Source organism: Leucopleurus acutus, assembly GCF_964270905.1.
Source record: "Leucopleurus acutus genome assembly, chromosome: 4".
Lineage (NCBI taxonomy): Eukaryota > Metazoa > Chordata > Mammalia > Artiodactyla > Delphinidae > Leucopleurus > Leucopleurus acutus.
Window position 1 is genome coordinate 47637010 of NC_139146.1, and position 22600 is coordinate 47659609.

General features: G+C 38.3%; 1 protein-coding gene across 6 annotated transcripts in view; it reads right to left on the reverse strand.

Moving 5' to 3' along the window:
• KCNIP4 (potassium voltage-gated channel interacting protein 4) overlaps positions 1–22600 on the reverse strand; it is a gene marked incomplete at both ends in the record, with an annotated part of 1207446 nt that overhangs the window by 22661 nt on the left and 1162185 nt on the right. For all 6 annotated transcript variants that reach the window (XM_082837584.1, XM_082837580.1, XM_082837583.1 and 3 more), the window contains 2 exons: positions 2645–2715; positions 10600–10669. In XM_082837584.1, the coding sequence (XP_082693710.1) occupies positions 2645–2715; positions 10600–10669 (141 nt within the window). The remainder of the gene's footprint in view (positions 1–2644; positions 2716–10599; positions 10670–22600) is intronic.

A 22600-nucleotide genomic window follows, 5' to 3' on the forward strand; every position in this document is an offset into this window, starting at 1 on the left:
CCCAGCCCCCAGCTTCAGATGCTACTTGCAAGTATAGGTTGTCACCTGTGCTTCTGACCAATGGAGGTTCCAACAAACCTTTTCTAGGGTTCAATGACTTTGCTAGAGCAGCTCACAGAACTCAGGGAAACATTTACTTACTAGATTACTTGTTTTTTGTAAGAGGATATATCTCAGGAACATCCAAGTGGAAGAGATGCACAGGGCAAGGCATGGGGAAAGGGCTTGAGCTTCCATGCCCTCTCAGAGCCCCCAGCTCTCCCTGAATCTCCAGGTGTTCACCAACTGGGAAGCTCTCTGAATCCTGTCCTTTTGGGTTTTTAAGGAGGCTTCATTACAGAGGCATGATTAATTAAATCATCGGCCATTGGTGATTGAACTCAGTCTCTAGCTCCTCTCCCCTCTCAGGAGGACAGGACGGAGGGACTGAAAGTTCCAACTCTCTATAATCAAGTGGTTGGTTCTCCTGGCAACCAGCCCCCACCTCCAGCTGAGGTTCAAAATTCACCTCATTAACATAACAAAAGACATCTTTGTTGTTCTCCTCACTTAAAACCCAATGTGTTAGGAGTTCTTTGTCAGAAACTGGGGACTAAGACCAAATATATATTTCTTTTCTTGGATATATATTTCTTATTATAAATCACAATACCACACATATATTAAAGAGTGATAATAATTCTACCCCCTGGAGACAAAGCACAGCCATTCAGAATATAAGCAAATAGATGATTTACACATTCTACCCATGTAATATAAATAAAATATACATAATAAAACAAAACAATACATAATATATAAGTAAATGTAATAAATATATAAATATAAATAAAATATATTTTATTTATTATTATTCTATTATAAATAAATAATGTATTTAGCTATGTGAATACTCGAGACATATTTCATCTTACTGATGCTTACATGTAGTATTTTATGAACAAAATTAAATACAAATCACTTGAAGTACATAATTTGAAAAGGGATTTCCTTATAAAATTGTCAGTGTGGTGAATGTAGCATTTTGTTATATTTAATTTCTTTCTTCTATCTCTCACTTACGGACCTTCGAGAGCAGGGTTTTTATCAGCTTTGTATTTCCAAGGCCTACCACAGTAACAGGCCCACAGTGGATGCCAGTAAATACTAATTAAATTGTTTGCTTTCTGGGTTTGCTGTCATGCAGTTGGGAAAATGCACTTTTCTTGTATAAACACATAGAAAGTACTAGAAAGCAAACTCAATGTGTGCTGTCATTCGCACTTATTTTGAAAGATAAGAGCAGCTTCTTGACAATACAATGAGGGAAAGTAACTGTTCTTAGGCTTTTTCTTTCCTCTCCTCAAAAATTATCAGGCAGTACTAAGAGAGAAGTTTATAACAATAGATGCCTACATTAAAAAAAGGAGAGATGTCTCAAATAAGCAATGTAACTTTATCCCTCAAAGAGACAGAGAAAGCACAAACTAAGCTTAAATTAGAAAGAGGAAATAACAAAAATTAGAGCAGAAATAAATAAAATAGAGAATAGAAAAAAAATCAATGAAACCAAGAGTCAGTGTTTTGAAAAGATAGACAAAATTGACAAACCCTTAGCTGGACTAAGAAAAAAAGAGAGAAGACTCAAATAAATAAATAAATCAGAACTGAAAGAGGAAATATTGTAACTCATGTTACAGAAATAAAAAGAATCATAAGAGACTACTATGAAAAATTCTGTGCCCACAGATTGGATAACCTAAAGAAAAAGTGGATAAATTCCTAGATACACACACACAACTTACCAAGATTGAATCATGAAGAAACAGAAAGTCTGAACAGACCTATAACTAGGAGATTGACTCAGTAATCAAAAACCTCCCAACAAAGAAAAGCCCAGCAGCAGATGTCTTCACTGGTGAATTCTCCCAAACATTTAAAGAACTAACACCAATGCTTTTCAAACTCTTTCAAAGAATTCATGTGGAAGGAATACTTCCAAATGAGGTCAGCATTACCCTGGTGCCAAAGCCAGACAAAGACATCACAAGAAAACTACAGGCCAATATTCCTGATAAACATAGATGCAAAAATCCTCAACGAAACACTAGTAAACCAAATCCAACAGCACATTAAAAAGATCATGCACCATGACCAAGCAGAATTTATCCCTGGGATGGAAAGCTGAATCAACATATGAAAATCAATTAATGTGATACACCACACTGACAGAATTAAGGGTACAAATCATATGATCATCTCAATAGATGCAGAAAAAGCATCTATTGACAAATTCAATACCCTTTCATGATATATACTGTCAACTAGGAAAAGAAGGAAAGCATCTCTACATAATAAAGGCCATACATGAAAAGTCCATAGCTAACATCACAGTGGAGAAAAACAGAAACCTTTCAATGGAGAAAACTAGAAACCTTTCCTTCTAGGATTAGGAGCAGGGCAAGGATGCCTACTCTTGTTGAATGTTCTTATTACAATAATAATAATAATAATAATAAAGGAATAAAAGGCTCAAAAAGCAAAAAAAAAAAAAAAAAAAAATTACACCACCAAACTCAAATTTTCACCTTAGAAGCACTAAATCCCTTTCAATGTGTCTAAAGTCAAAGCATATTAAAAAAAAAAAAAAAAATCTAAGACTTACCTCAAAACTTACAGCTCCATTGTGGTCCGTATCAAATGCATTGAACAGAAAATGTGCGTATGTGGTAGAGTCTGAAATGTTGAAAATAAAATAATAAGTTAGCATTTCATTATCCTACAAAGGATTTGTATAGCATGTCCCAAGCCTCTTTCTATCTAGGAAAATCTACTCTACCTCCTTTGACTTGTGCTTTCTTCTCAGCTGCCCACCTTCTCTCCATAGAGGATTGTAATTTGAGATTCATAGGTGTGAGTTACCTACAGAGGCCATTGGTGACAGAAGCTCTCTAAGTTTCTGGCTGGAAATGCTCTGAACACATGGGAGACTTAGGTGATGTTACTGACCCTGGGATGAGTAATGTTACCATAGGTGGGTGTGAGGATTAACAAGATGCATCTGGAAATCGCATAGTGCTTGGCAGGGACTATCTCTAGAAGAAGTAACATAATAAAAATACTAATAATGAGGCACAGATGAATTGCTATTATTGGTGTTGTTATTATTAGTTTGTTCATCATTTTACAACCCAGATAAGGATATCAGGACTCAGAGAAGTTGAGAAACGGACTCAGAGAAGTTGAGAAATTTGCCCAAAGTCACACAGTCCATAAGGAGTAGAGTGGAATATAACTTAGGTCTTTCTGACCAAAAAGCTAAGCTAGCCCATAGCCAGTAAGGCTGCCTGATGAAGTGGAAACCAGGGTGATTTGGGAAGTTTCTGAGGCCATGTTGAAAGTGGATTGTGTGGTCCTAAAGGTTCCCAGTTGAAAGCAGTGAGGAGCTCCTGCTTTGCCTGGGTCCTGGATGGGATTAGAGGCTCTGGGCAATGGTAGACAGCTTTGGACAGCTCTCTTGTCCCAGTGCCACACGATGGTACCTAATGACACTGAAGTTCTCTGAAATCTAACACTTCCTCTGAGTTTGCTTCAAGTAGGTTATTTCCCTCTAATTTTTCTTTCCTTCCATTTTTCTCCTTTGTCTCCCTAATCTCTGAAATTTCTGCCTTTATATTTTTAAAGTATATGTATTTTTCTTATTGTTTTCTTTTCTTAGTGCACAGTTTTCATTTTTAAGTGCTTCTGTGCTTGACCCTTGATCAAATTGACGTGATTCTTTTAAATGTTTCATCTCATGGGTTTTAGCCTTTTATTGTAACCTTTTTTATATTAAAAAATTATAACCTTTTAGCTCATTGGCTCTAGCCTTATATCTTCTTTTTAAAACCTCATCTATTTCTATTTTATCTTTTAACCTTTATTTTTACTGGGATTTAGCAAAACTTCTGTTCGCCTTTTACTTTATGAATTGCTTTTTGAAGACTGTCAAGAAAGTAAGTCATAGAAGCAGGAGTAGAGAATAGCTCTCCCCAAATAAGAGAGAGGTCAGAGGTCATGCAAACTTCTCTCCTAGCTCTCAAGCATCCATGGCCTATGTATGGACTGTCTTCCCTGAATGCCTCACCCCAATGGTTAACTGTGTTGCAGGCCATATATTTCACAAGGTAAATTGTATACTCAGTTTCTCAAAATGGTGGTGGTACTTTCTTTCACCTCTTATCTTGAAATATGATGTGAGGAACCACTTATTTTTAAACGTATGAATTAATAACACTGTTTACAATGAGCCAAACAGGCACCACAATCGGGCCTTAACGGTACGTAAAACTGTTGTTTGTAGAGTGGATGTCTATCTTGTGTTTATTGGTCACAGGAAGAAGCCCTTTTGGGTATGAAACCAGGGTTTTGACTACAATCAATTTAGTGAGATTGTTGGGAAGTTCCATATAGATTTATCAAGAATTGTCAGTCTATTTCTCTTTGCAAAGTTGTTTTGCTCTCAACAGTACTTTTACATAGACTTCTTGAACTATTTAGTGCCCTATGGAGAAATAAGCTGACAGATGGTATGCTAAACTTATTTTCAGGGAAGAAAAAATAAGGGATTTTGCATATTTTAAAATGAGCTTCATTAAGCAGGTCTCTTGTTACTTTATTTATACAGTAAGAGTAAGTGCCTTTGCCTTAGCAAGCAGAACTCACCGTGAATAATGGCTCAGAACAAACGATGTTGGCAACTTTTAAAAACTTAAAACACAAGATAATGTAGGCATACAATAATTACCATCCTTCTCAGATGAGGTTGTTCTAGTTTAAAGCTTGACACAGGGGACACACACTCTCAAGGTTTTCCCTAATGTGGTTCAGAGGACGTCTTTTTCCTCTAAATGTACCTTGGCAAGTTTCCTGGAAGTGAAGCCAGTTTTCTAACCTACATATACCAGGCGGAGAGAGGTTGCTAATACAGTAGTGGAGTCAGATTGCCCGAATTTGAATCTCAGCTCTACCAACTATTAACCGTGTGACCTTGGGTGTGTTGTTTAACCTCTCTGTGACTCAGTTTCTTCAGCTACAAAATCATAACAATATGTACTTCAGAGAGTCATCATAAGGAGATTAAATGAGGTACTATACCCAAAGTTCTTAGAACAGTCCTAGGCAAATATTAAATGTTCACTAATTATTAGCTATCATTATTAAATAAATGTGATCAAATATTTTTTTACAGATTAATACAGTTCACCTGAAAACATTTCTATATTTTGTGAACTCTCAATTGTGTATCTAAGTGACTGAAGTTCTAACCTAATGGAACTTCATGCTCAGTGCAAACCAGTACAATTATATCATGAATGGTACTGAGTTTCTGACAGAGTTTGGATTTCTTCAGTAGACATCTGGAGACAGTGAAAGATTTTAAAGAAGGGGAATGATGCTACTAGCTTTGATGGGGTGAGAGAAAGGAGATAAGGCGTTGGAAGTGTCTGACTGGGCACAGAGGTGGATTCTGTAGAGAAAAAGGAAACTGTCCACAAAACCATCTTGGTCTGATTTCATCTGACTGTGCTCTTCTTAAATACTCAGTAAATATTTGCTAAAAGGATGAATAACTGGCATCCTGGATTCTAGATTTCAGTACAGTTCAGGGCTCAAAAGAAATGGCAATGGTTTCTGCTCTTCCCATATGAGCTGACAGTCTTCTTTGACCATAATTCCTTCCATATAACAAAAACAGTTACTGAGTATCATATTGATGACTTTGCTCAGTTTCCTGTAATTTTACTTGTGAAGCTGAAAATTAAGTGTTGAAATTTTACAGTTAGGGGACAACATTTGTGGAGTCTTAAGACAGGAAGTGATCTTGGATACCATTTAGCTATTTATCTACATTTAACAAAGGCGGGAAGTGGGTGTAGGTAATGTTAGGGATGTCGTTATGGTCACCTAGTTAGTTAACGGTAGAGTTGGTAATGAAATCAAGACATTCCAACACTAACTCTTAGAAATAAAGGATGTTAGAACAGAAGGAAAACATGAGGATTCTTCTGTTCCACATCTGGTGAAGGAACAACCTGAGGCCCAGAGAAATAAGCTATTTGAGTCACACATTTTCGTGGGGGCAGAGAGTCTATCTGTTAACTCAGGACTCTTGACTTAGTTCAGTGTCTTTAACCCAATTATGACACAGTGATGATACCAACTAATCCCTTGGTTGAAAAGGCCATTGATACACATGCATTTCAGAATATTTAAACAAATACACTTGATTATCATGTTCCAGGTCTGTGGTTGAAATCAGTCTGGTTGATTTCTTTCTTCCACCACAAATCCCCTACTCCCACCTGAATTCAGGCAAAAGGTACAGACTTAGATTAATGTATTTGAATATACAATTCATGGCAATGTTACTACAGTAAGGCAGGTTCACATACATGAGTGGTAGTCTCTGTTTATGTTCTCTCTAAATCACCCTGAAAATTCCTAGAAATATTGTCTGCGCATGAGAAGGATATTCAGTGGGTGGAGTTATTTGGAAAAAAAATTTAAACCTTTATGTCCATAGAGCTCATCTAAGTGCCTCAAGTGTCTTGAACGCAGTGATTGTTCGATAAATATTTGTTGACTTAGATTCTTCTGACTGAAGCTCATTGATTCGTTCCTTCAGTAGCTGTTTATCAGGTGCCTTGTATAGTCAAAGCAAATGCAAAATTCCTACAACAGAAGCAGGAGTAGCCCAGGAAATTGGAATTTTCATGAGCTTTAAAAATGCCTGGTGAGCTAAGAGTTTCTAAGCTAAGGTTTCCCCTGTACGTGGCACTGAAAAGCATTGCTGGGCTTCCCTGGTGGCGCAGTGGTTGAGAGTCCGCCTGCCGATGCAGGAGACACGGGTTCGTGCCCCGGTCTGGGAAGATCCCACATGCCGCGGAGCGGCTGGGCCCGTGAGCCATGGCCGCTGAGCCTGCGCGTCTGGAGCCTGTGCTCCGCCACGGTAGAGGCCACAACAGTGAGAGGCCCGCGTACCGAAGAAAAAAAAAAAAAAGAAAAGCATTGCTGTAATGATACAGGTAATGGCACAAACAAGCCATTTCCTCTCGGCTTGTTTTATAGGAGACATACTTTATCCCTTACAAACAGGAAGATTCTGTTCAGTCCAGCTGTGCTGACATCCAGAACTCCAAACAAGTCGTGCTTGGTAAACCATCTTGCTAAGAAATAGAGAAAACTAAAGAGCCTGACACAGTACAAATTGCAGAAGGTTCTGGCAATAAGACAAAGAACCTTCCTGGAGGAAACTGTGAGACATTGTGATTTATGGACCCATCATTGTTACGACTCATAATGAGAGACATCTGTTGCTTTCAGGCCATCAACCTAAATAAATGACTACACAGAAATGTGAGGATGGCCATAACATGGATTTGCCTGCCATCGGAGAATACATTCCTCCTTAGGACATTTTCCCTTTTCTAGCGGCACTGCAAGATACAATTTGCATGCGTGATATTAATTTTTAAAATTGCAAGTCATCATTTTTAAAAATATTTCATTTCCTTCAGTAATGCTGGCTGCTTTTAGATTTATGCATTCAATTAACAGGAATAATCAATGAAGTTTTAAGAGTGCAAAAGTGATCTTTCCACAAATCCCTTTGGACTTTGTAACAAGAATCCCTTGCAAAGGATTGTGCTTAAGTAGATGTTCTCTAATGTTGAAATGTTATTTTTCAGATGAGGATAAAATTTTAATGTGAAGTTGTATCCAATTTGTAGCATGTAATAACTTTCATTTGAGATAATCAAAAAATAAAAGATTTCCATTTGTGCTAAGTGTTTTTTTTTTTTTAATTTTTATTTATTTACTTATTTATTTTTGGCTCTGTTGGGTTTTCGTTGCTGTGTGCGGGCTTTCTCTAGTTGCGGCGAGCCGGGGCTACTCTTCCTCACGGTGTGTGGGCTTCTCATTGCGGTGTCTTCTCTTGTTGCAGAGCACGGGCTCTAGAGCGCAGGCTCAGTAGTTGTGGTGCACGGGCTTAGCTGCTCTGCGGCATGTGGGATCTTCCCGGACCAGGGCTTGAACCCATGTCCCCTGCATTGGCAGGCGGATTCTTAACCACTGCACCCTCCATTTGTGCTAAGTGCTTTGATATTAATGCCTATCAATATATTGTCAGACACTTAGTTTATAGTAAACATTCTTTTAAAAAATTCCATGGTTTTTAATAATTTAGAAATATGTGTTAAACAAATGATATTCTAAATTCCTTATCAATTCAGACAAAGGATCCTTACAATCCTGGCATCAGACCCTATGACCAATACCTGTCTGTGGGCTGTTATTAATGAGATGGGGTTGGGGAAGTTGTCACCTATGATGTATCCAAATTCATGTAACAGTGGGTCACCCTGTGTTTTCTCCGAATTCTAATTTAATTCTTTGAAAAGTCCATCTTAAGTGAAACTTTCTAGTTTGATAATCCATGCCCAAAATTGAAATTTTCAATTTCAACTTCAAATTCAACCTATTAAATATCTAAAGCCAAAAGTGAATCTAATTTTTGTATGAAATAATTAATATTTAAGTGTTGTATACATTCAAAGTGCCTTTTACAGATATTATCCCATGGTGAGGTGGATGTCATTCGTTCATCCATGCATTCACCCTGTTTTGCAGTGAGTATCTAGAGCAACTCCTTGTCACTCACTGTTCCACGACCTGTGGACACAGCAGTGAGCAAAGCAGACAAAAACTTCCGTTCCCTTGGAGATGACATTCTAGTGGAAAAAGAGACAGTAAGCAACAACACAAACAAATGAAATATATATTATTAGATGCTCTTGAGAGCTAAAGAGAAACATACAGAAAAGGCCTGGGGGATATGTAGGGGTTGTCATTTAAGCCAGGGTGGCCAGAGGAAGCCTCACTGCGAAGGTGGCATTTGAATAAAAGCAGAGGTGGTGAGATATTGAGATGGATATTCGGGAGAAAAGAATTCCAGGCAGAGAGAATAACGAGTGAATTCAAAGGCCCAGAGATAGGACTTCCCTGGTGGTCCAGTGGTAAGACTACAAGCTTCCACTGCAGGGTGTGTGGGTTCAATCCCTGGGTGGGGAACTAAGATCCCACATGCTGCACGGCCAAAAATAAAAAATAAAAAAATAAAATAAAAAAACAAAGGCCCAGAGGCAGCAGCAGGACTGCTGTGCTGGAGGAAGGGCAAGAGGCCAGGACCTCTGGAATGAGGTGAGTGAAGGGGAGGGTCAGTGAAGGCCGAGGCAGAGATAGAACAGGAGACGGTGACCTTGCCTTATGCTCTGAGTGGATGGAAGATTCTGTGCAGAGCAGTGAGACGACCTGGCTTACATTTTGCCAGGATTACTCTGGCTCATGTTGAAAATACAGCATGGCTGGGGAGTGGAGAAGAGGGGTGGAATCAGGGAGACTTAGTTCAGAGACCACAGCAGTTATTTTGGCATCAGATAATGGTGGATCTTTTAAGTGGAATTGAAGTGAAAAGATGATGGCAAAGAAATGGATGAATTTCTCTGCACCTTAGTTTCCACATTCATTAGAAAGGGAGAACCATAACTCGGGTTGTTGGGAGGTGATGGGTAACACATGCCAAGGCCAGACACGTATTAGATACGTGATGAAAGGTGGCTACTTCAGCTCAGGCTCAATTTATCTGGATAGACTTTTTTTATTTCCTCCCTGTTGTTCAGCTTGTCTAATTGTGCCTACCTTGTGCTTTTATAATACTATATTTTTAACCCCTATCCTCACATTTATTTTTTTATGTTGACATTGTTCATCTGCTACTCTAGACTCTAACATTCTTTGGGGCAGGTACCACATCTCACCCCTCTTACATCATCAGCACCTAATACACAGCTGGACACAGAGCCGGCTGCAGGACAAGTTTGAGCTGGGCATCCTGCTGAGTGATTGAAGGAGAGACTATAAGGTCCAGTGGCAAATATCTCTCTCACTCATCTCTAACAGGTATGTATTATCATTATGCGTTCCTTGTTTTCTTTCCAATTAAAATAATGTCTAGGGTGGTATTAATTTTCTTAGATGCAGGGGTAGGGGTGATAGTGGAGAGTTCCTGAGAGAGGAAGAGCAGAAAGAATATTAGATGAGGTTACAGAAAAATCTGGGTTCTAACCTAGATCTGCCACTTAGTGGATGTGTGACTCTGAGCAAAACATTTAGCTTCTCTAAGCCCTGGATTTCAGATCCGAAAATTGAGGATAATTCCATTTGTCCTAATTTTGAGAGTTGGGAGAATGAGACGTATAATGCATGTGAAAGCTCTGTGGCATATCCAGGACTCACCCATCATAGTTAGAAAGCACCGCGCCTTTGAGAGATGTGGTATCAAGCACACAGTAATACTGCTTGCATTAAGCTAAAGAGCGAACGCTAGGGTATTTGATAATCTGTAAGTAGCTCACTTTTATGATGTATTGAGAATCGTATGCACTGCACACTGTGTATTAATTCTCTGACATAAAGATGAAAAATGTAGAGTCATGCCATGAAAGATTAAACCAAACTCAAGATTGCAAGCATAATTCTAACTGAGAGTAGAATTCACTGGTCCACATTTGTACTTACCTCCCTGTGGAAAGAACTGCGAGTAAATCTCTTTGAAGGTGTCTTCGTTAACAACCCCGCTGGGGCATTCCTAGAGAAAGTGGTAGAGAGGCAATATGAGCAAAGTGTTCATAAAACTGATTTTTTGCCCATTTGAAATAGAACTGCCTACCGTGCAAAGCTGCAGCAGGAAAGTTCCCCATCCACCCATTATCACAAAAAGAAAAAAAGCACACTATAAACTTCGCTTTGTTCCAGTTCTCACAGACTGAAAAAAAAGTTGCTGTTGTAAAAATCTTTGCCTAGTATCAGCATCAAAGCTGGTCTGACACGTTAAAAAAAACACACTGCTGTTTTTAAGAACATGTATGTATATTATCAACGAGGTAGGAAAACATTACTTTGTTTTTCATATATCAAGGACATTGCAAGATGCTTCTGATGTGGTCTTTGCTGGGTCTTGGTGCTGTATCCTCTGGAGATGTGCTGGACCCCCATAATCTTTAGTTCAATGAGAAAATGCTGTGCTCCCTTTGGGTATAAGGTGGCCCAACAAGTCTCAAACAGAAATAGTTACTAATTTCTGTTAACAGATTGTAGGACTGAATGATAACATTGTTAGTAATAAGTAACTCTGAGTAAGGCAGGACCTGAAGATCTGTTGAATTTCTGGAGAGGAAGGTTTGAAAAGAAACAGGCCTGAACATAATGAATTCCCACCTTTGTCCCATGGTTGGAGTTATTTAAGACTAAAGGATATTGACCTTGGGAACTCCACTAATGTTGGACTACTGACTTGGTGGGACCAGAGGGTAAAGGTACCCCTCTGAGACTGGGCATTTTCTGTAAAAGGAGCTGCAATCTAAAATGTTAGAAAAGGTCTGCCTTGATGCCGAAATCAGGACTAAGTAAGTGGACTTGAGACTGAGGTAAGCGCAAAAACGCTTTCACTCTTTGGAGTTGCAAGAACAATCTGGTCAGGATTCTGAACTGGAGACACTCCTTGAGCAGTGGAGACTGACAATCACAAAATAATCCAACATCAAACCACATGTGGGACGTTAATCGTACACTGAAAGTAGGGAAGTGATAAGTTCTATCCATTTCTTCTGAGTAGCTTCTTGTGAACAGGTGCATCTTACCTGAGCTCCCTTGCTTCAGTTCTCACAGGACCCCATTTCCCTGCCTTTAGACATGAATATTCTGTATACTTTAAATTTGACACTGTTACTGGGATCTTCAAAAATCATTTGTGGTCTTTAAAGCTTTTCTTAACTCTTAAAATCATTGTCCCTTCATGAATAAACTTGATGTATTAATTTGATCTTTCTTTATTCTAATGAGCCAGTTATTCACAACTATAATGTGCTTCACATGAGGAATTTTCTGTTTTTTCCTTTGTTGGTTTGAAAGGTAGTACCTTTGATATATAAACACAGTTTCGAATAGTAGTTTCAATGTGAACTTGTGTTTACAGAGCTCATCAATGTGGATTTTCCCCATTTGATCATTATAATAAACCTATGACTTAGGAATCTCTATTCACTGAGGAAGAACTAGGCTATGTGGTAAAGTGCCTTGTTACTCAGCTAGCCAGTGGGAGAGCTAGAATGTGAGCTTGGAACTTTCCAGATCATCACAAGGTTTTGAATGAAATAAGCCCTGTGGAAATAATGACCCCAAGGACCTAAGAGGACTGGAGCAAAAAATGACAGCCAACAACAAATTAGGAAAAAAGCAAGCAAGCAAATTATGATGGTTAATTTTACATGTCAACTTCTCTGGGCCACAATGCCCAATTATTTGGTCAAACATTATTCTGGATCTTTCTATAGGGTGTTTTTGAATGAGATTTACATTTAAGTTGGTGGATTTTGAGTAAAAGAGATTACCCTCCATAATATGGGTGGGCCTCACCCAATCAGTTGAAGACCTAACTAGAACAAAATGCTAATCTCTCCAGAGCAAAAGGGAATTCTCCAGCACATTGCCTTGGGAGCTAACATGCAACATTGGTTCTTCTTGGTTCTACAGCAGACTGCCTTTGGACTTGAACTGCAATTCCTTCCTGAGTTCCTGAGTCTCCAGTCTGTCTCTCTCCTCCATCAGATTTTAAGTCTTCACAATCATGTGAGCCAATTGCTTAAAACAAATTACTTTCTGTATATATACACATCTATTGGTTTTTATTTCTCTGGCAAATCCTGACTAATACATAAGCAAATGAACAATCAACAGCTACAACTCCAAAAGGAAAGAAGATGGCATGTAGATAGCTCATCACTCAAAAGTTTTGACTAAATGACTCTGTCTAGTTGGCAGCAACAGAACCAATTTTAAAAGCAAATAAGCACTTTGTAGTTGGACCCTCTCATGCATGGAAATTGTGATTTATTGGCTATTTATCTCTGAGCCATCTGCTGGGGATAGGAAGGCGAGAACAAATAGATGGCTGTCTGCCATCAGGTGGTGAATTTGTGCAAGGTCAAAGCTGGAAACTTGCCTTGGAGTTCAAATGATTCTAGCCAGAGACAAAGATGGGAAATGAACGGACACCTGCAGCCAGGAAACTTGTCAGTTGTCTCTAATCTCTAGATGTATTTGATAGATATATCTTATAATGTGAAATGAAATTCAGAAATTGATGGCCTCATATGTTTGCTTTATGTTTAATCACATGTCTGTGTCAAATGAAATCCATTCTCTGCCAACTAAAAACTCCTGGTCAGGGACTTCCCTGGTGGTCCAGTGGTAAAGAATCTGCCTTCCAATATAGGGGACGTGGGTTTGATCCCTGGTTGGAGAACTAAGATCCCACATGCTGTGGAGCAACTAAGCCCATGCGCCACAACTACTGAGCTCTCGCACCTCAACTAAAGAGCCTGCATGCTATAACTACAGAGCCCATGTGCTCTGGAACCTGTGCACCACAACAAAGAGCCCGCGCACGCAATGAAAGATCCTGGATGCCACAACTAAGGCCCAACGCAGCCCTAAAAATAAATAAATAAATAAATACAAATATTTTTTTAAAATTAAAAAGACAAAAATTTCTGGTCAAGTTTTAGGGTGGTAAGTCTCATCAAGTGAATCTGTCTTTATCCGTCTTATATTTATTACATTAACTTACATCTTTAACCCATGCATACTGTATGTTTATTATTCTAAGAACTTTTCTGGGAAACAAGGCAGCAGCAATAAACAAGTTAAATGTTGTGCCGTCATGGACCTACATCCAAATAGAACAAGAAAGGTCAGAAGCAACGTAAAAGAACACACAAAAATAACAGTCCATAGAATGGTGATCTTTTATTTATTCTAAAGAGTTCTTATGGGAAAGCAATTCATTTTACTACCTTCAGGTAAAAAAAAATTAATCCGATTTTTTAAGACTCTAGTGATTTACAAAATGGTATGAATGATCTATTCTCTAACTCTTCCCTCACCAGTTTTGTGAAGTCATTTCTGCACAAAAGCGGTATCTCCACCTCTCCATTAAGAATGAATTTGACGAGGCCCTGCGTACAGCTAAGTGTATACCATAAAAGATGTGGCTGTGTTAGGTTAACTCTTGCTGCTGTAACAAACATGCTCCCAAATATATAACTTAAATATATATAAATTTAAAAGAATGTAGTATATTTCTTGCTTATCCAACAGTCTTGGAGGGTGGGGAACAGATCAGAGTTCTTAAGGGACAGAGGCTAGTGAAAGCTTGGCCATCGTCATGTGGCGTCTATGTGATCATTTAATCTGAAGGAGAAAAAGACATTGAAGAGTGAGCATTAAAGGTGTTTATGGACCAGGTCTTAAGGTGGTACATATCCTTTCCACTCTTATATTTTTGGTGAGAAATCACTTAATATGTCCACCCCAAACCACAAGAGAAGGCTCATGCGCCCAGGAAGAAGATAAGAACACAAACTTGGTGAACCGTTAGCAGTGTCTGTCTCAGAGCCTTATTTGAAAATGCTCCAAATGTCTGTGCTCTGAAATAGTTCTCCCACTGATGCTTTAATAGAACCATCATCACATCACTTAGCCATATAAATTCTTTTCATTTCCCCTGGAGTCATTTTTAAAGGATGACATTTTCAAATAAACAAGTGCAGTAAGGCCTAGATATCTAAGTATGAATTTGTTAATTAGGATTTCTTTACTCTAAGAGGAAGAACCCAAGAAGCAGTAGAATTCCCAGCTTTAGAGAGAGTGGGGAAAGCTTCACTCGTATATACTTTGAGAAGTTACTATAACCTTCTATAAGTTTTATGTCTTCTATATTATATTTTCTAATGACATTTCATCTGATTATTAGCAAGTGATCATTTCATGAATATATGTTGTCTATAGAAAAAAATAAATAAAGATTACCCTTAATTATGCTACTGTAAAACTATTTTAGTCTTCTCTCTAAGCATGTATTAATATGCTGTACAAATAAAATTAGAATAATGTAAGAATATAGTATTGCATCTTCTTTTTTCTTTCTGTAACAAAATATCCTGAGCATTTTCCATGTCATCATTATTAATGGCTGCATAAGAATGTGTCCATTGCACTTGTCATATTGTTGGATATTTAGGGGACTTCAGCATATTTTTGAACTACATAGGAATAACAATGTAGTTAACATTCTAGTGCATGTATCTGTGATTGCACCTGTGGTTCTTTCTTTATAACTAATCCCAGAAGGAGACTCACAAGACCAAAGGGCTTAAACTCTGTTAGGCTCTTCATAATGCACAGTCACATTGATTTCCAGAAAGGCTGTACCCATATGTGCTACCACCACTTGTTTATGAGAAAGTTTCACATTGAGAGGGGCTGCTGACCAGAGTCACATGGTAATTTGACACTCACCAAATCCCATGAACAAGCAACAGTAATTTGCTTTCCTCATGAATCTAATCATCATTCTGAAAATTATCAGAGGACATCAAGGCATTTGCCCAGATCCCTCCAGATGTGCAAGTTTTTCATGCAGACAAGGATGCTTTGATGGCAGGCTGCTGGACCACATCACCATAGCTGTTTAATGAGTGTACATTCAATGCCTTCTTACATACATCATCTCTTCTAACATTTTCACTAACCCTGAGGTGAGGAAAATGAAGCTTGCAGAGATTAAAATGAAGAAACCTGTTGGCATCACATTGTTTTCAGAGGCATACATGTGTTTATTCTTTGAACAAATAGTTATATAGTGCCTTCTGTGCATCGAGCACTGTTCTGGGCAACAAAGAAACAGAAGTGGATTTTTTTTTAATTTTATTTTTGCTTTTATGGAATTTAAAGATTAGTGGAATCGACCTCCCTGACTCCATTCATTGCAATGTTAGCCTTCTGGATTATCATCTTTTTCTCCATCAGGACTGAGAAAGTGGCCTTCTGGTGCACAACATTGTTTGCCTCCAAAGCCACCCATCATGGCTGTGTTGGAGAGAGCCATGTGCAAAAGGAAGACTTTTCAACCCAAACTGGGGATATTGATTAAGAAAAAAATTTTAAAACTTAAAAAAAAATGTATCTGTTATGACCAGCGAGTTTCCTTTAGTGCTTCTTAAACCCTTTGCAATGATATGATCAGGATGCAATGAATGTGGAATGAGATTTTCTCAGCACGTAACTGCCATACTTTTGTCAAGTGGTGAAGAGACGCTTGCCCTTTGGGGCCTTGTAGATGTGTTCTTCTCAGCTCCCTTAGGTAGGGTTATGATCTTTACAAGATCAGTTGTAAATGTTCTATGATTACTTTGCTGCTACTAATATCAGTATTAATAAAAGAGATTTTTATAATAATAATTAGCATGATGATGATGATGATGATGATAAGTTAATACATTGTGTTAAATGCTTTACATGGATTTTCTCATGTGAATGGACAGATGCTAGCATTACCTCCATTTTACATAAGCAAACTGTTAGGGAGAAACTACCCACGTTCTCATAATTATAAAATGGCAGAGCCTAGTCTATTGATCACAGAGTCAGGAAACTTGAGTGTTTAAGCAACCTTAGAGATACAGGTTTCCCCTGCTCTCCAAAAGCAGAGTGCTCCTATGAAACCTTCTGTAAGCTGAAATGGCAGAAAACACAGAAGCAATTACCTAGGACACACCTTGCTAATGTGTGCAGAAAATAAGTTGAGATAAAGCAGAGATGCTCACAGACAGACAGTGGGATATTACTCAGCCATAAAAAGAAATGAAATTAAGTTATTTGTAGTGAGGTAAATGGACCTAGAGTCTGTCATACAGAGTCAAGTAAGTCAGAAAGAGAAAAACAAATACTGTATGCTAACACATATATATGGAATCGAAAAAAAAAAAAGATACTGATGAACCTAGTTGCAGGGCAGGAATAAAGAGGTAGACATAGAGAATGGACTTGAGGACATGGGGTGGGAGGGGGAAGCTGGGGAAAAGTGAGGGAAGCATCGACATATACACACTACTGAATGTAAAATAGTTGGCTGGTGGGAAGCAGCTGCATAGCACAAGGAGATCTGCTCCGTGCTTTGTAACGACCTAGAGGGGCGAGATAGGGAGTGAGAGGGAGACTCAAGAGGGAGGGGATATGGAGATATATGTATGCATATGGCTGATTTGCTTTGTTGTGCAACAGAAAATGACACAGTATTGTGAAGCAATTATATTCCAGTAAAGATCTATTTTAAAAAAACAACCATGGAGGCTCAATGCTGAGATGCAAAGTGTAGTTCTTCTTAGGGAAGGAGATTGGTGGTGTTCCTTTATGATTGAGGTGTGCAGCCTCTATATCAGTTAGCTGCAAAATGAACGCTGAATGTTATTTTCACTTTTCTCCTTTTTATATAAAAGTGAAAAATCCTCTTCAGACTTCTTTTGATTAGGGAAAACAGGTACTAATACAGGTCTTTCATAAAGAGAACTTTTGAAAAGCGGGGAATACCTGTAATCCAGTCCAATGGCTTCATTTTAAAAACAAGGAGACTGAGGTTGAGGTTACAGGAATTGCCATAAACCACACAGTGGGCTGCTGAGCCTTACCTTGTGTCTGTGTTTCCTGATGTCTAGGCTGATGTGTGGACATTGCAAACACCCTCATGTCCATACAATAGCTGGTATCATTCTGCCAGGAAGCATTTAGAATAATTTAGTGAAATGCTTATGCTCCTGGGCTCTGGAGTGAAGTAGAAGGACTGCATTGAACCTCTGCTTAAAAGCTGCATAGCTTCAAATTGTTTCATCTAAGTCCTATTGTTCTCCTCTGTAACACGGGGATAACTATTGACACCAGAGGTGTGTTATGAGAATTAGTAAGATAATGCACGTTATGTTATTATCTTAGTCCTCTTCTTTGTGCACCGTATTTGCTCATTAAATATGAGCTGTTAGTATAATGTTAATAATCTAGAATTTGGTAAGCAGAACTCCATGATACAGAGAGTTGCTGTAACCTCAACATGGCTATACCAAGGTTAAATGGTATTCATCAAAGCAGTTGAACCCAGTAGAGTACCGGTCTGATATAATGCAATGAGCCTATAAAACAGATATGAGTTATGCCTCCTCCTCTAGTTTTATAAATTGAATCTGCTCTCTCTAATATCATCAGAGTTTACCCTCAAAGGCAGGGGAATACTGCAGTTGTAAATGACAGCTGAGAAGAATAAAGGCTACCATACTGGAAATAAATGTCAGTAGAAACCCAGGAGACTTTTTATTCATTAATTTAAGGAAAAGTTTTCCCTACTAATGCTTAGATGAGTACATTAGAAATAAAGTAGTCCATGAAAAGTGTTGGGAATGGTGCTTTGAAGGGAGATCCACGTATGCATAGCAAATTGCTACAGAAATTATTTTCTGAGGTGCACTGTGAGTTCCTATACTTTTACCTCTTAAGAAAGCCTTTCAGCATTTCCTTGAAAGTTGTCAGAACTCTGGTGGAATGCTCTAGAAATGGTTACAGTGATATGCTCTAGAAATGGTTACAGATGTATTTTCATGCTAATATTTGTCCACTACTCCACTGGCTGAAATCTCCTCTTCCCATAAATGATTCTGTTCGGTGTATACCATCTCCTCAGGTTCAGAACAATTATTAAACATTTAGAGATACCTCTTCAGGAATCAACGGAATTATGGTACAAAAATATCATGGGGAAAAAGTAAAAGTCCTTGTGAAATAAATAACTCCTTGGGAACCCTTTTATGATATCTAAAATGTCACATCTTTTAAGCATCTATGTTTTTCATCAACTCTCACACCTACTCCTGCTGCCAAGGAAGGCATACATGACAATGGTTGTGAGGTGCTTAAGTTGAAAACCTAAGGTTTCTACCCACAGAAATGTAATGACATCCATGTTTCATCCAGAGACTGTTTTTTCAGTTATTCTTTCTGACAAAGGAAGTAGACTGACATCTTTGATAAGTAGCACAGCAGACTGTGGGCGGAACAAAAAGGGAACACAAAGACTGGACACTGGGCACTCAGACCAGAGAAGAAAACGAGGGAGACTCACATCACTCCCCAAATAAGAAGAGCATCCATTCTTCTGGCAAAAATAGATGGCAGGTAAGTTGGCCATCTTAGAGGAAGTTACCTTCTTAAGCAGTACAATTGTTACAGACCACACTTAAAGCGAGCTGGGTACGAGTTCATAAGCAGAGACCAGAAAGCATCTTGGACACTTAGAAGAACATGCAGCAATAACCCATGAGATACACCGAAAGGGAACCTGATGAATTGGACAAGAAGAGGATTTCAGGTGTGTGTCTTTAGGATTTTTTATCAACAAATTCTTCCTGCTTCCAAACCCATGGGAAGATTGTGTTTCATGGGTCCTTAATGGTTTGCTGGAACCATGTGTCAAACTGCCCAATGAATGGGAAGTAGAAGTGACACTGTAATATTGTGATTTATAATAAGAAATATATGTTTGGTCTGAGTCCCCATTTCTAGCACAGAGCTCCTAAAACCATGAGAGAGATAAAGTTATCTCTTTTTATGTTGATGAGGTGACTTTTGGACCCCACTCAAGGATGGGGGCTGGTTGCCAGAGGAGCCAACCAGGTGATTAGAGCGTTGGAACTTTCAGTCCCACCCCCTGACCTCCAGGAAGGGGAAAGGGTCTGGAGATTGAATTCAATCACCAATGGCTAATGATTTAATCAACCATGTTTATGCCATGAAACCTCCCAAACCCCCAAAGGACAAGTTCAGAGAGTTTTGGGGTTTGTGAACACATTGAGAGTTGCAGAGAGTGGCATGCTCGAAGACATATTTGAAATTCATCTGAGAACTCAACTGTTTATGTAATATATGTATATATTTGTTTATACTTAAGTGAATTTAATCATAAGCTATTAAGTTCTCATTTTGAGTATGAATCCAACTGTCTATTAATTACTTACTACTTTACAAAGTCATAACTTAAAACTACTTTCAAATTACCACATGGACTCCATCTAATTATTATAGTTAAGATTCTGGTGTCTGGAGTGCCCCCAGATCAGATAAAAGGTCTCTTTATGGGAGGATGATTAAACAAGTTGTATTTTTGTCTGACTGTGTTTTATGCTACAGATGTATCATAATTGTTTGTATATATTTAACATTTGAGAAAGTGGCTTTTATTTGCTTAGTTTTCAAGATGTGAACATATCAAGCTGAGTTATAATATAATTATTTCATAGGCAAGACAACTTTTTATCCTTTGAGATTTAAAAAAATATTTCCCATTACTTAGTTGATTAAATTGTGAAAACAAAACACCCCACCACCTCCAGCAAGGATGACTTTCGAAAGGTAGATGAAGTGAATTCACTGATACAATAAAGATGATGGATGGAGACTTTCATTCTCAGAGACGTATCATTGGGAAGTATGACTGTCTTCACATATTATTCCACCCTGTTTAATATGTAATCCAATTGGAAAAGCATAGATTCTTTTAAATTAAATTTCCATTCTCCACTTCCCTCGTTTGAAACTGGGGCTGCTCTGGAAAGTCACTCTCCTAGTAGCATGACAATTTAAAGATGACTTGGTATTCTACAGTTGGAGGAGAATTTTCAAAATTTACATGGTGCAATGCCATGAACTGTACTGCTCTCATCACTAGATTCTGTTTGTGGACTCCACTTCTCCCTTTAGACTTGGTAAATACCTTGAAGGCAGGGACTGATTTTTATAGAGCCCAGCAGGGTTCACAACAGAGTATTAAAAATGTTTATCTTGAATGAATAAATACAGAAACAATGCTTAGCTTTTAAGAAACTAGAAAATAAACTCGATCTGGCAGTTTCCTTTAAAACTTGTGTGCAAGTTTTTAGAACTCCTTGCACTCCAAAACAATTTTTTTTCTCTGTAATTCTTCTGTTCTCTTCTATCCAGTTGTGCTGAGGGAAAATTTTTGATGCCTTGTGCTGTATTATTCAAGGTCACCACTTTGTCTTAAATACCTCTCTGTCCCTGGACTTTTGAGGTCAAAATCTTGGTTCCACTTCCCAAACCTCATGACTGCTTATCATAAATATAATCACAAAAATTAAGGGGAGACCACCAGGGTCAAGAGAAAACACTTATTAGTTCAACACAAATTTTAAAAACCTTACCGTATTCAACATTTAGGCTGTTAAAAACTCATTTCAGAATGATAAGATTAGCCCTTCAGTTTTCAGAGCATACAACCTGATCACTAAGAACTAAAACTAGCTTTAAATTTTTGTTCCAATATTCCCAGGTGTTTGAACTCTTAGCAAGTCATTTATTCTCTCTTAGTCTGTTTCCTCATCTGTAAAATAACCTCTAAGAAATACTGACATCACAGGGAAATAAAACAAATGAAAATTAAAATAGATAATGAAAAAGAAAAAAAAAACTGGATACAACCAACACATTAGATATTTTGCTGCTTCCAAAATTTGCATTAAGAACCTTCTGTATTCCCTGAATATACTCCTTGGGGCCAAAATGAGGCCAAAGTGGTTAAATATGAATTTCAGATTGGAAAAAAAAGGGGGAGAAAGACTTTCCTACTTAATATTGGAAAAGAGATGAGTGCTGGGTGATAATCAAGATTCGACTCAGCTGCTAAAGCGTGGAGATGCAGGCACATCCTCAGCCCCACGAGGCCCCACCGTCACCCAGGATGAAGAAGAAATCTAAGGCACAAGGCACATTTTCTCCTCATCTCCAGCTCTACTCTCTAACTGTGTGGAAGAGGGAAATATTATGTGAGATTTACAGCCGAAACAAAAAACCCAAAACACCAAAAAATAGGCTCCGGTTTCAGCTGTACTAACAAAGAAGTCATTGAAATGTCCCAGGTTTCTGAGTCTCAGTCTATAAAATGTGAAAAGTAACAGCATTTTATAGTGAAGAAATGGTAACTCATTGACATTATGTATATAAAGATCCTAGGACTATTCTAAGAATTAGACAAATGTTGATTTCTTTTAACATTCTCTTTTCAAGTCACGTTGATTCTGCAAAATGAAATTGCCCATATTTTGCAGGAAAAGGCTTCCCAGGATCTGGTCCAAGTCCTGAGCCTTTATTGGAATGCATGTAGAGTTATTTGATTCAAAGAGTATTCAAAAAAGGATTTTCCCAACTTTATACAAAAAAAGGGTTCAATTGGTCGACTCATTGTGTTGCTTCCAACATGAGTAAATTCTACAGGTACTCAAAAAATCGTTTGAGGAAATAAAAGACAGAAGTGCCCAGAGAGCTGGTCTGTGTACAGTTTTCAATTGCTGTACAACAAACAATACCACAAACTTGGTGACTTAAAACAACACAAGCTTATTACCTCACAGTTCTGAGGGGAAAGAGTCTGTCATGGCTTGGCTGTGTTCTCCACTCAGGGGCTCACACACAAAATGTTGGCTGACTCTGGTTCTCACCTGGACTTTGTAAACCTCTTCCAAGCTCATTCAGATCTTTGGCAGAATTCAGTTCCTTTTGGTTGTAGGACTGAGGTCCCTGTTACCTTGCAGGCTATTAGCCAGTGGCCTCTGTCAGCATTCTTTTC